This window comes from Pongo abelii, chromosome 15 (genome assembly GCF_028885655.2).
Source record: "Pongo abelii isolate AG06213 chromosome 15, NHGRI_mPonAbe1-v2.0_pri, whole genome shotgun sequence".
Classification (NCBI taxonomy): Eukaryota; Metazoa; Chordata; class Mammalia; order Primates; family Hominidae; genus Pongo; species Pongo abelii.
In genome coordinates, this window is record NC_072000.2 from 68192576 (window position 1) to 68207035 (window position 14460).

The 14460-nt window shown below is 37.9% G+C and overlaps 1 protein-coding gene across 13 annotated transcripts in view; it reads left to right on the forward strand.

Annotated features, from left to right (window-relative positions):
• SYNE2 (spectrin repeat containing nuclear envelope protein 2) overlaps positions 1-14460 on the forward strand; it is a 368208-nt gene that overhangs the window by 169517 nt on the left and 184231 nt on the right. For all 13 annotated transcript variants that reach the window (XM_054530190.2, XM_054530185.2, XM_054530188.2 and 10 more), the window contains 8 exons: positions 523-635; positions 2021-2223; positions 2681-2800; positions 2899-3190; positions 4344-4495; positions 5250-5559; positions 7636-7800; positions 8778-9119. In XM_054530190.2, the coding sequence (XP_054386165.2) occupies positions 523-635; positions 2021-2223; positions 2681-2800; positions 2899-3190; positions 4344-4495; positions 5250-5559; positions 7636-7800; positions 8778-9119 (1697 nt within the window). The remainder of the gene's footprint in view (positions 1-522; positions 636-2020; positions 2224-2680; positions 2801-2898; positions 3191-4343; positions 4496-5249; positions 5560-7635; positions 7801-8777; positions 9120-14460) is intronic.

Here is a 14460-nt window from a genome sequence, read left to right on the forward strand (position 1 = left end):
CAAACCTTTATTTCTTTCTTGAAGGTAAGTCACTAAGGTCCTAGTGTTTGACCTGCTCATTGTGGTTGGTGAGTCTGGGGAAATACTGGTGCACAAGCGGTCCAGGCAGTGTCTTTGAGTGTCCTGTATGCTTGGACGTTTGGTATAGAAAATACACTACAATTATTTGATTAATTGTAGTAAAAACACTGGAGGCATAGAACTGTATCTAAATAAATAGGGAGGCCGGGCGCAGTAGCTCACGCCTGTAATTCTAGCACTTTGGGAGGCCGAGGCGGGTGGATTGCTTGAGCTCAAGAGTTTGAGACCAGCCTGGGTCTCAAACCTTGGTGAAAGGTTCACCAAGTTTATGGTGAAACCTTGTCTAGGCTTTATTAGCCCTCAAAATTGGGTTTCAGAGGTTATTACCACTTTCACAATGATGTATATCTATGGCATGGGAAACAAGTTTCAAAATCTCTCACTTTAACAAGATGTATGAAGTCTTCCTTGAATGAATAGAGCTTTTTTTTCCCCCTGCAGATCAATGCAAGAACTTTAATGACTGGTTCAGCAACATTCAAATGAACCTTAAGGAGTGTTTTGAATCATCAGAAACAAAAAAGAGTGTGGAACAAAAGCTACAAAAACTTTCTGTAAGAGATATATGTATATTTTTAATAAAAATTTTCAATACTAAAATACTGGAGGCATAGAACTGTATCAAAATAAATAGGGAGGCTGGGCGCGGTAGCTCACACCTGTAATCCTAGCATTTTGGGAGGCCGAGGCTGGTGGATCGCTTGAGCTCAAGAGTGCGAGACCAGCCTGGGTCTCGAACCTTGGTGAAAGGTTCACCAAGCTCATGGTGAAACCTTGTCTCTACAAAAAATACAAAAATTAGCTGGGTGTGGCAGCAAGTACCTGTAGTCCCAGGTGAGAGGATCGCTTGAGCCTGGGAGGAGGAGGGTGTAGTGAGCTGAGATCATGCCACTGCACTCCAGCACTCCAGCCTGGGCGACAGAGTGAGACCCTGTCTCAAATAAAAAAGAGATAGAGTAATAAGTACTTTGACTTACTAATATTTTCACATAAGAGATAATATTCCCAAATAACTTGGCCTTTTTCCAAATATTTAAGACTCTATTTATTGGGTATGTGTACAAATGGCTTACAGAATCTCTACTTTTACATATATTCTAAGATGCTGTTTAGTGTCCACTGGGGAATTCAGTTGTGTTGAAATCATATTTGATAAAAAATAAAGACCTAATTTGGACTTTAAAATCCCCTTTCTTGAAAGAGGTATTTTGACTTGTTTATACATCTTTTTCCAGTTATATTTCTTTTAAAAATTGCTGCTGAACTTCAGTACATTTCTGGTTGGAACGTAGTGGAGGATATCCTGAAATGAAAGGCAGAGTTCACGGGGGCGTATGAAAGGCCTGTGGTACCCTAAAATCTTGATCACTTTAGGGTAGACTATCTATTACTTTAATGTTTTGATGATAAGTTATGTTCTTAATCTTATCAATGGCACTAAATGTTCACTGTTTAATTCCTTGCTTTGATGGTACCATTCTTTACTGATAGAATCACCCCTATTCTAACAATTTGAAGTCTCATCTTTTTTTGTTTGCTTGTTTGCCTTTAATTTTGCCCATTGCTTGGGCCTTAACAATTGATGCCCAAACCTTGAAACGTAAACATTGAGATAAAATTCTTATTTGGGCAACGTTAAATAGAGAATAGTCTGTGGAGAAGTTGGACGCAGCCAGGATAGGAAACTGTAGCTTTCCTGGTCGTGCTCCTGCTGATCTTCCTGGTAGCTCTGTGTTACTTTGCTTGATGTAATTCCCAAGAAGTCAGAGCTATTATAAATCATCTGCCATTGGAGATAGCCACATCTCCATCACCCTTCTTTCGTATAGGATCTTAAGGTGGTATGTCTGTGTACTGGTTTGGAAAAGTGTCGTGAGGGTGGCAGAGAGCACATTCAGACTTGCCAGGAGATTGTAATGGACTTTCTGTCTTTCTGAAGGATTTCTTGAGTCTTGAAGGAAGAAACAGTAAAATAAAGCAGGTGGACAGTGTACTGAAGCATGTGAAGAAGCATCTGCCCAAAGCACATGTGAAGGAGCTTACCAGTTGGCTCGTGGGTCAGGAATTCGAATTAGAAAAAATGGAGTCCATAGGCCAGGCTCGAGCAAAGGAGCTTGAAGACTCCTTGGAGCAGCTACTGAGGTAGGAAATAAAAATGATATCTAAATAACATGTTTTCTAACCATATCTTTATTTGTACTCTGCCTCAGCGCAGAGAGCACTGGGATACGCAGTACACACAAATTTCACACACAAAAGGCGTACTTTTCAATCCAGGTTTGGTGCTAGAAATATAAAAATTCGGGAAAAATCTTCACATTGTCTAATGTAGCAAAGGTTCATGGGATAGTCTGAAAAAAGTTTTCTGTTTGTTTCCTGTTCTCTATGAGATGTTTGTGTGGTTTTCTTTAATACCGTAGAACCCCGCAATCATACAGGCTGTTAATTAGATTTTTTATATTACAAATTAATTCTCTTTAAATTATAACAAACATATATTATAAAAACCTGGTTGAGTCACAAGGTTTGTGCCATCCTTTTCTTTGGTATAAACACTTTTTGCTTATTTTGTATTTAAACATGTGTAATGCTCTTTTAGACTCCGGGATGACCACAGAAACCTGAGTAAGTGGTTGACTAATCAAGAAGAGAAATGGAAAGGAATGGAAGAATCAGGAGAGAAAACTGAGCTGTTCTGCCAAGCTTTAGCTAGAAAGAGGTATAGCTGATCTTGTATGAAATACATTACCTGAGATTATGGTTTCTTCCATGGTGTGTTTACTCCTATAAACTTTAAATGGTATTTGGAATTTACAGGGAACAGTTTGAATCTGTGGCCCAGTTGAACAACTCTTTGAAGGAATATGGGTTTACTGAAGAAGAAGAAATAATAATGGAATCAACATGTTTGATGGGTAGATACCAGACATTACTGAGACAACTAAGTGAAATCGAGGAAGAGGATAAGTTACCACCCACAGAGGACCAGAGCTTTAATGATCTTGCACATGATGTAATTCATTGGATAAAAGAGATTAAAGAGTCCCTTATGGTTTTGAATTCATCTGAAGGCAAAATGCCACTTGAGGAAAGAATCCAAAAAATCAAGGTATAACTATGGAAACTAAATTTCAGAAGTCCGAGTGAACTCTAGTTTTGAAAAGATGTAGAGGAAAACTGTAAAAATGTGCTTCTTAATGGAAAATCAGATCCCTGTGGAATGGTTGAAGAAATTCAGATCACTGAGCTTACAAAAAAGATGGGTTGTGACGGATCTAAAATTACTTTGATGCACATGAAAGAGAGAAAGCATGTCCTGTCTTAGAGCAGTGCCTATTGTCCATCTTCACTGAGTGCAGAAGAATTGAAATAAAGACAATGAATCAGAGCTGCTAGTGGGAGGGAGTTTGCTAGGATGTCAAAAGAACATATGTCAGTATAGCAGAAGCATCAGCAATGTCGAGGCAGGGGAGTTCTTCAGAATGAATGTGTATGGTTCATAAAAGTTTATTAGATAGTGGGAGGGGAAAGCAAGGAAGTCTCAAGCTCCCTTGGGCTCCCTTTTTATCTAAGGGGAGATTCAGTAAACATTTTTAAAAATTAAAATTTAATTATAGTAAATTTAAAAATTCAATCACTAGATAAAAATACAGGGGACAGAAGCACTTGTGCTTAAAAGGAACTCTAGGAGAACTGAAATCACATTCACTGAAGCATTCTTAGAGGAAGAAATGGCCAAAAATCGTGAGCTCTTAAGGTTGGTGAGACTTAGTAAATAATCAGAATCATTTGGGATCATATCCAGATTTTTGCCAGAGAAAGTGAGAATGAGAATTAATTATGTCATGGTAGAGAAACAAGAGTTGGCATGAGGGACACTGTATTTTCCTATGGGAAGTCATAAGTCTATGCTTAGGTTATAAAAATGTCTTGTCAGATTGTTATCATAACTCTCCATCCATAAATAATAGAGTGGATAGGAAGAGGTTTTGCCAGGGTTTTGGGGACATAAAGAAAGTATTGAAAATCCAGAGAAGAGCAGGAATGCAGTCAGCTCAAACTGACAAATATTTATGGAGAACTAACTCTATATAATATGAAGAGAGATATCTTTGTCTTTTGGGTACATATAGAAATGAAAAGATTATGTTGAAATATACACTACAGATAGAATCTCTATATAAAGCTTACAAATAAAGAGATACCATGTAGTATCTCTAAGTAATGCAAATGACTTGTAAAATCTCTTTTATTTAATTCAGGAAATCATTTTGCTGAAGCCTGAAGGGGATGCCAGAATAGAGACCATCATGAAGCAGGCTGAGAGCAGCGAGGCCCCGCTGATTCAGAAGACCCTCGCTGACATCAGCAACCAGTGGGACAACACACTCCATTTAGCTAGCACCTACCTAAGGTAAAGGGCATGCCTGCACCACTTGCATCATATCCCGTTTCCCAGTGAAGCCATAACAAGTATGTTTTGTCTGCCTCCTGGGTTTGGATATAATATCTGCTGGAGAGAAAGTCAGTAATGTCAGGGACATCCACAGTATCAGAGACAGAAACCAAAACCAGACAACCTCATTATCTGCATGGTATCACTGTAGAATAATTAATGCTCTTAAATATTTATTTTAAGAAATTCTTAAATATGTGAACATTGATAAATGGTGGCTGAATCCAATGGATGTAATTCCAGTGAAAATTCTTAATTCATATCATGTCTACAATGGTACATTTAATATTTAGAAATGTGAATTTTATGTTTATCTGAAGAGCCAATCAGATCTTAATTTTAAGCTATAGAAAGCATAAACTAGTTAGTCGGTTAATATACGGAATGTTTATTTTACTTTATGAAGAAGTAAAGTATGGGAAAACATAATTGCTTTCATAGAAACTGTTGGGACTTGTTTGAAATCTAAATTATTAAATATTCTCTGGTCAAATTATGTAACAGAAAACAATTATTTTTTAGTAATAATTTCTGTCTTGGTTTCTAAGCTAAACAGTGTTATTTAGAATGTTCTAATATCAAAAGAGTCTCTGGGAACAATGTATATTAGTGTTATCTTAATGTTTATTAGGATGTATGTTACATAATATGCAAAATGCTAGTCCATTTTGCTAAATACCATTTCATTTATAAAATATTTTGTGAAATTTAGCCATCAAGAAAAGCTTCTACTAGAAGGAGAGAAATATTTACAAAGTAAGGAGGATCTGAGATTAATGCTCATAGAACTAAAGAAGAAACAGGAAGCAGGCTTTGCTCTACAACATGGTCTGCAGGAGAAGAAAGCTCAGTTAAAGATTTATAAGAAATTCCTCAAGAAAGCCCAAGATTTGACATCCTTGCTAAAGGAGTTAAAATCTCAAGGAAACTACCTCTTGGAGTGCACTAAAAATCCCAGCTTCAGTGAAGAGCCTTGGCTGGAAATAAAGCATCTACACGAAAGTCTTCTTCAACAACTGCAGGTGAGGTGGTCAAAATAATGCTTTAAATGATTGTTCTAATTATACATAAGTATGCAAGACGTATGTGGAACTTTCTGTTGTTGTTGTTCATTTTGTTTTGTTTTATTTTATTTTATTTTTTTGAGACAGGGTCTCACTCTTTGCCCAGGCTGGAGTGCAGTGGCATGATCTCAGCTCACTGCAGCGTCAACCTTTGCGGGCTCAGGTGATCCTCCTGCTTCAGCCTCCCGAGTAGTTGGGACTACAGGCACTTGCCACTACACCTGGCTCGTTTTTGTATTTTTCTTAGAGATGGGGTTTTGCCATGTTGCCGAGGCTGGTGTTGAACTCCTGGGCTCAAGTGATCCTCCTGCCTTGGCCTCCCAAAGTGCTGGGACTACAGACGTGAGCCACACCTGGCCTGTTGTTGTTCTTTTGGTAAACGAAGAGCTTTCTAATTTGATTGATCTTGTTTGTTTGTTTATTTATTTTTAGAGACAGTGTCTTGCTCTGTCACCCACGCTAGAGTGCAGTGTTGCAATCATAGTTCACTGCAGCCTGAACTCCTAGGCTCAAGCGATCCTCCCACCTCAGCCTACCTAGTAGCTAGGACTACAGGCATGCGCCACTACACCCAGCTAATTTTTTTATTTTTGTAGAAATGGGGTCTCGCTTTGTTGCCCAAGCTGGTCTAGACCTCCTGGCCTTATACAATCCTCCTGCCTCAGCCTCTGGAATAGCTCGGATTACCTGCGCGAGCCGCTGCGCCCAGCTCCTAATTTATCATTTTTAGATGAAAATCCTAACTCTCAAGGATGGAGGAATAAATCCAGCTCATTTTGCTATTGTATTATTTGATGATGATATTATATTCTCTCATCAAAATTCCCCTCTTTAGGGGTAGAATGGGTTAAGATTTTTCAGGCATCTCTATGACGGTAACAGTGCCAATATTATCCATCCGTCCATCATCTATTGTTAGCAGTTTATGTCAGTTATCTTATATCCACCTTCTTATCAGTGCCCCTCCCTCAGATCTTCCTGCCTGATCTTCAGTAAAATAATTACAAGGCAGGCTGGGCACGGTGGCTCCCGCCTGTAATCCCAGCACTTTGGGAGGCTGAGGTGGGTGGATCACAAGGTCAGAAGATTGAGATCATCCTGGCTAACATGGTGAAACCACGTCTCTACTAAAAATACAAAAATTAGCTGGGCTTGGTGGCACGCGCCTGTAGTCCCACCTACTGGGGAGGCTGAGACAGGAGAGTCACTTGAACCCAGGAAGTAGAGGTTGCACCACTGTACTCCAGCCTGGCAACAGAGTGAGACTCCATCTCAAAAAAATAATAATTATGAGGTAAAATGTCAGCTTGTCATGAGGGAGTATATTCTTTTAATAGAACTGTTTATAATTCTTTGTACACTGAAAGCCAGATTCCATGTAAAGATTGCCTGGGTAAGAAATCCTGCTTGTACAGATAGCAGAAGTTGGGCAGGGGTTAAGATAGACCTGTTCTTCTGTAAATTGTTTAATTTAGTAGTTGCTGCTTTTTGATCCGCTGTGGTCATTGTATTTTCCTATCCCAGGGAGAGAAACTAAAGGTGGTTTTACTTTTGAGTTAGGATTACATTTTCCTAACACACAGGTTTGGAGTTTGATTGTTAAGACATGAATCTGAGGTTAGTTTGATCTCATATGGTCTCATTTCCAAGTGTGGAAATTGGTAGTTGGTTTTATTGCAAAGGATAATTAAGGAAGCTGTTTTATCATGAATGTTTGGAATTTAATGATATAATTTGTAGCTATTTCATTTTATAAACATCTTGACAAATAAATTACCTTCATGAAGGGGAAATGAAGGCAAAGAAGCATGGAAAAAACATTGTTTTCAATAAGAGTCATTTTTTGGGGGGGGGAGATGGAGACTTTGCAGTGAAATATCTCAAACCCTAAAATCTTAAGAACTCTAATTTATAGCCATATTCCTGTTTCAAGATGAAACTGGTAAACAAGTGTTTATTAGTCATTTAATAATTTTGTGAGTGAAAACAATCAGAGAGAAATAATTTATAAATTGTCTGTGGCTTTATTTTTAGGATTCTGTGCAAAACTTGGAAGGTCACGTTCGAGAACATGATTCATACCAGGTTTGCATCACAGACCTGAATACCACATTGGACAATTTCTCCAAGGAATTTGTCAGTTTTTCTGATAAGGCTGTGGATCAAATAGCTGTTGAGGAAAAATTGCAGAAACTGCAGGTACTAAACAGTGTCCAGACATGATATACATTTAAAAAAAATTAATGTTAATTACAGTGTGATTAATCAGTGTCCTCTGTCAGAAATTCCACTGGTATTCAGATGACTCTTAGGTAATTAAAGCTCTGACCAGTCATAATAAATGAGAATGTCCTTCTTTAGTGGAGAAATCCATTTATAATTTGAATTGACCCTCACTTGGTGGGCCCTCAGGGACAGTTTTACCCACTAGACTGTAGAACCTTGAAAGGCCTGTATGTTACTCCTTTATGTAACTTCAAAATCTATCCTAGTACTTGGCTGTTAGTTGGATGAATGAATGATTGAGTGAATGCTTCTTGTGTAGCCCATTAGGATAACGACTGATAAACTGTACATCGTTCACCTAGATTTATTCTAGTTCAAAGTAGCTGCTGCAGTACATCAAATTCCTTTTCAGTCTAGAGTTTTAAAATTAGTCATATTTGGTTATGCATTTACTAAATATTGATTTTCTGCTATATTCAAGATAGTACACTAGATGAATTTCTCATCAACACAAAGTTTTGCTCTGAATTTTAAATATTAGCATTAGATTCATGTGGGTACATTCTAAATGATTCTTCTATTCTTTTTAACACTTTGCACATAATAGGCACCTATTATTCAGTGTTTTGATTGTATGACAAAGACGTATCTTGAACAAAACATATATTCAACGAATATCTATTGATTGCCCCTGTGTTGTAAGAACTGTGCTGTGAAAATTTTCTAAATTACTTGTTGCAAACATTTTAGTATCTTAAAATACATATTTGAGAATTTGATCCGAGATGCAACATTGGTTTAAATTTTGCCAAAGTTTCTTCTATGTGATATGAGTTGTTAAGTTTTTAAATATTTCCACTGGTGAAGCAAGAGTACTCTGTGATTTACAAAAGTCAATTAACTTTTGTGGCAATTGAATGGAGATATAACAATCTTTTCTCCACTCATAGGAACTAGAGAATAGACTCAGTTTACAAGATGGCACATTAAAGAAGATTTTAGCTTTAGCAAAATCCGTCAAGCAAAATACATCTTCAGTGGGGCAGAAGATTATTAAAGATGATATAAAATCACTTAAGTGTAAACAAAAAGATTTGGAAAACAGCCTTGAATCTGCTAAGCAGGAGATGGAATGTTGTCTCAACAGCATTCTCAAATCAAAATGCTCAACAGAAAAGAAAGAAAAGTTTACTCTGCCAGGCAGAGAGAAGCAGGCCACTTCTGATGTGCAGGAGTCTACTCAGGAATCAGCTGCAGTGGAAAAGTTGGAGGAAGACTGGGAAATAAACAAGGTAAGTGCTTGTGATTGCACTTTCAAGACAGTGAGTCTGAGAATGAAGAGGTATTTGGCTCTGAAAAGAGGGTCGTGAATCAAGCATTCTGATTTCATAATTAAATCCTCAATGTCCTGGCTATTTATGAAGCCTACTTGTAAAAAGAGCTCTTAGAAAATTGTCCAGGATTTCATTGGTGAAATATTGCTGTTCAGTCTGTTAAAATGTCAGTCATCAATTTAGGTTTATTATTCTCTCTGATAGGTAATCAGATACCGTTTCTTGGGTCAAGAGCACAAAGGCAAATTAGAAAAGGCGAAAGAAAAGAAAATGTTCTTTACGTATTTTCTCAGGAAAAAAATCCAAGATCCCAATTTTTGGGGGGTTGATTTCATAATAAAATCAGAGACTGTTGGAAAGGATAGTTTCTTATCTTTTTCCTCTTGTGTTAACCCTCTGTTGTTATATCATTTAGTGTGAGGATAGCAACATTTAGGCTCCTAGCTTTCCCTAGGGAGAAGAAAGAAGAATGTTTTCTTGTTTTCACTGTGAACAGTCACATGAGTACATTTCTTGTGGCTCTTAAAGTGCTTTTTCATAGGTTACAGATTGAAATGGGAATTGCACAAAGAGAGATCCAGTAAACTATATTTGAGAGGATCTCCCTGACACGCAGCTTCTCACAGTCAGGGTCCAGTGGGACAGTAGTGGAGGTTAGAACATTCAGGTATGAGTTCCCATCAGGTTTTTAGGGAGTAAGTAATCAACAGGAATAAAAAGAACATGCACTTTTATTGTCTCCCTAGAACAGAAATGCATGGAAGATTAAAGGAACCAGGCAGGATTTTCTAAAAATATGTAAAACAATGTGAAATGCCTATGGAGCATCTCTCTGTGAGGAAAGTTTTTTAAACAAATCCCACAGTGTTAGATATTGCTAAGGAAATGTGTCAGGCTGGGCATGGTGGCTCACATCTGTAATCCTAGCACTTTGAGAGGCCTTGGAGGATCCCTTGAGACCAGGCTGGGCAACATAGCAAGAACCCTGTCTCTACCAAAAAATAAAAATATTAATAACTGGGCATGATAGTTCACATCTGTTATCCAGCTCCTTGGGAGGCTGAGATGGAGGAATCATTTGAGCCTAGGAATTTGAGGTTACAGTGAGCTGTGATTGCACCACTGTAGTCCACCCTCGGCAACAGAGTGAGACCCTATCTCTAATTTTGTTGTTGTTGTTGAGACAGAGTTTCACTTTGTTGCCCTGGCTGGAGTGCAATGGCGCAATCTTGGCTCACCTCAACCTCTGCCTCCCAGGTTCAAGCGATTCTCCTGCCTCAGCCTCCCGAGTAGCTGGGATTACAGGCATGTGCCACCACGCCTGGCTAATTTTGTATTTTTAGTAGAAGACAGGGTTTCTCTAATTTTTTTAAAAAGGTAATATGTCTTAGAGGATTAAGGGATCAGTGAGTGAGGCTCTTGATGTTGTATGTGTAAAAGAAACTTTTAAAACAGTATTTAAATAGCAATAGATAATCAAGACTTAGTGGCTCACACCAGTAATCTCAGCACTTCGTGGGGCTGAAGTGGGAATATCACTTGAGCCCAGGAGTTTGAGATCAGTCTGGGCAACATAGGGAGATTTCATCTCTACAAAAAATTTAAAAATTAGCTGGGCATGGTGGCTTGCGCCTGTGTTCCCAACAGTTTGGGAGGCTGAGGTGGGAGGATCACATGAGCCCCGAAGGTTGAGGTTGCAGTGAGCCATGATTGTGTCACTGTACTTTAGCCTGGGCAATAGCACAACACCCTGGTCTCTAAATAAATAAGTGATAAAGTTAAAAAGGAAAAATACTTCAGTGCTTTCTATGAGATAGGTTGTACAAGAGGGCACAGTCCTAACAGATGAGCTTGCTAAAGGGAGTTACTTGCCTAACAACTTTTAAACTAACTTCCCAGATCCATTTTGACTGTGAACCCCCAAAACTCAATAGAGTATGTTGAGAACTATATAAAGATCATAATCTAAAAATAAGAATTGTTTTCGGCCAGGTGCAGTGGCTCACAGCCGTAATCTCAGCGCTTGGGGAGGCTGAGGTGGATAGATTGCTTGAGCCCAGGAGTTCGAGACCAACCTGGGCAACATGGTGAAACCCAGTCTCTACAAAAAAAAAAAATACAAAAATTAGCCAGAGGTGGTGGCACATGCCTATAGTCCCAGCTACTTGGGAGATTGAGGTGGGAGAATTGCTTGAGCCCAGGAGGTCGAGACTGTAGTGAGCTGAGACTGTGCCACTGCACTCAAGCCTGGGTGACAGAGCAAGACCCTGTCTCAAGAAAAAAGAAAAAAAAATGGTTTAAAAAATTTATTAAGCTTTTACTTAATCTTGAATGATAAGAGTTATTGATAGTTTATGATACAAATTTAAGGGTTTTTGATAGTTTATGATACTTCATTTAAATGTTTTTTTCAGGGCAAATGGAGGAATTGAAGTCCTCAAATAATTTTCATAAGTCTGGATACAGATAACTAGTTTTCATTCTCTAGCAACATTTTGTTTCTTTATTCTTTTGTAACATGGCTATTTTTCTGTATCTGTGTGGCTTGTTTTCTCTGAGTACTGGCTGTATTTTCTTGTATGTAATATTAGAGTATGTAATATTATATAACATTAGTCTATTAAGGTCAAGAGCAGTTTTAAAGTTGAACAACAACTAGCAAAAGAGATCAGATTTATGCTTAGACAAATAAAGTACATGTATAATGAGACAAATGACATAACTGTGTTAATGACTTAAGCTGGATTCTCAATATAATGAATACATAGGACACATAAAGGCACAGTTTACTGAATTATAAATTTGATTAATATAAAATCATTGTGATAGTGAAAATAAGCACTTTAGTCATTAAAAACACTACTTGAGACTTATTTTGTGCTAGTCATTCTGCTAGAATGTGAGGATATAGTTGTCACAGCTTAAAATCTAACACTAATTAAATTGCTAATTAATACTCACTTCACATGCCTTTTTGGAATCCAGAGAGGCTTTTATCAGATTATTTTAAACAGACCCCAGAAGAATTTTTAGAAAGTTTTTGTTTCTTTTACTTTTTCTTTAATAAATGTCATTAATCTTAGAATTTTGTTGAAAATGTGATGGCAGTTTCCAAAAATTGCCATCATAGCATGTATATATTTGAATCCATTGCCAAGAATTTCATTTCAGATGAAATGCAGGTGATTTTGTAGATCTGGACCTTTGGTTGACCTTTTCCTTAATATTGGAAATGTTCAGGCAGACCTAGAAACAAAAGAAGCTGCAAAATTCAGTATGACGGGTATTTGTGCTTATGATTCAATACCATACTGCATATTTTTATAGATGCGTATTTCTGAATTTTTACATATGGGTAGGCAGAAGTACCTTCCATCTCCTCCTTTCTGTATAGGTTAAGTGAAGCAGCAGATTAGGATATGGTAAAAAGTGAAGACTGTCTAATCTCTTAGGATTTTATGTGCCCATAAAGAGAAATGATAAAGAGGAAAAACAGGGAAACTCATACATTTTCTAATTTATTATTTTTTTCTGAAAAATCATAATACAACATTACAGCTTATCTAGTATCGAATGATCTTTCTTGCCCCATCCTTCTGAAATAGCAGCCTACATGACATAATTGCTTTTTAAAAACTGAAAACCTTTGGTCTGTAATTACTTCTTTGATTTCCTTATCATTGACATAATTGTTAGCATTTCTGAATTGATTTTGTTCTTTTCAGAAGTTTCTGAGCATTTCTAATTTGATGTTTAAGAAGGCACTTGTAGATAAATCTTGGAAGGTACAGGCAAAATGTGCAAAGCTCTAGCTGTGGGTGAGTGACCCGGAACAAAGACTGGAGTCAGAATTTGAATGAGAAGGAAACTACTTACTGGAGAGTTTTCAATCCTGGGGTGAATTATGTCTATTTCTGGTGTTGTTTATCCTGTTAACTCAGTAGAAAAAAAAAAGTTATAACAGAGCACATAGTTGGGCCATGTGTCAACTACAGTGTCCTACTTGCCCTTTCTGGCCAGTATGCAAATCTTGCATCTTACTGTAGAGGTATTTTCACAATCCAAAATTTATTCCTTAATGGGATAACCAACTTACATAGTACTTTTTTTTTTTTTTTTTTTTTGCCATCTATAAACAGCATGCATTTGAGAACATGCTCCAAAGTTGTAAAATCTCAGGCTGAAAAAGACCTTAGAAATTATCTAACCTAACCCTTGTATTTCAGGTGAGAATTGAAGTCCAGCAGAGCTGGGACTAGAACTTAGGCATCCTTTATTTATTTTTTATGAATTTTAGAGACAGGGTCTGGCTCTGTCACTCAGGCTGGAGTGTATGTAGTCATAGTGTAGTCATAGCTCACTGCAGTCTTGAGTTCCTAACCCTAAGCCATCCTCCTGCCTTAGCCTCCTGAGTAGCTACAACTCCAGGCAGGTACCACAATGCCCAGCTAATTTTTGTATTTTTTTTTTTTTTTTTTTGTAGAGACCCAGTCTCACTAAGTTGCCCAGGGTAGTCTTGAAGTTATCTTATCTGTACTCAGTCTGATGCTCAGAACTTTTTCGTTTTACGAAATGTGGTATGTGGGTGGAAAATTCAGATCCAAAAATGTTTGAGGAATGTAGGATTAAACACATTCAAATAGGTTTTCTTTACTGTGTGACCTTTTAATCCTTTAAGAGGCTAACATGCTGACTGACTTCAAGGGACTCTTTATTGAGTTCTCATGGATACCTTGTCATATAATCCTGGCATTTGTTTCAAACTTTCTTTTTCCTCTTTTTCTTTTTTACTTTAAAAAAAAAAAATCAGCTCCCCTATTCTAAGAATGTTTTGAACTTTCTCCACTCTTTCAGCCGAACCAAACCTGTTCTATCGTTCTTTTTGTTTGTTTGTTTGTTTGTTTGGAGAAAGGGTTTCACTCTGTCACCCAGGCTGGAGTGCAGTGGCACGATCTTGGCTCACTGCAGCCTCTGCCTCTGGACTCAAGCGATCCTCCCACCTCTGCCTCCTGAGTCGCTGGGATCACAGGTGTGCACCACCACACCGGCTAATTTTTGTATTTTTGGTAGAGACAGGGTTTCACCATGTTGCCCAGGCAGGTCTCAAACTCCTGGGCTAAGGCAATCGTCCCTCCCACCTTGGCCTCCTAAAGTTCTGGGATTACAGGCATGAGCCACCACCCCTGGCCACCCTGTTTCTATCGTTCTTGACAGATGTTTGGTCAACAACTGCTACATTGACAGGCCCTCAGTTTCTTTCCATTTTACTCTATAACCCACACATTAAAGAGAATTTTTT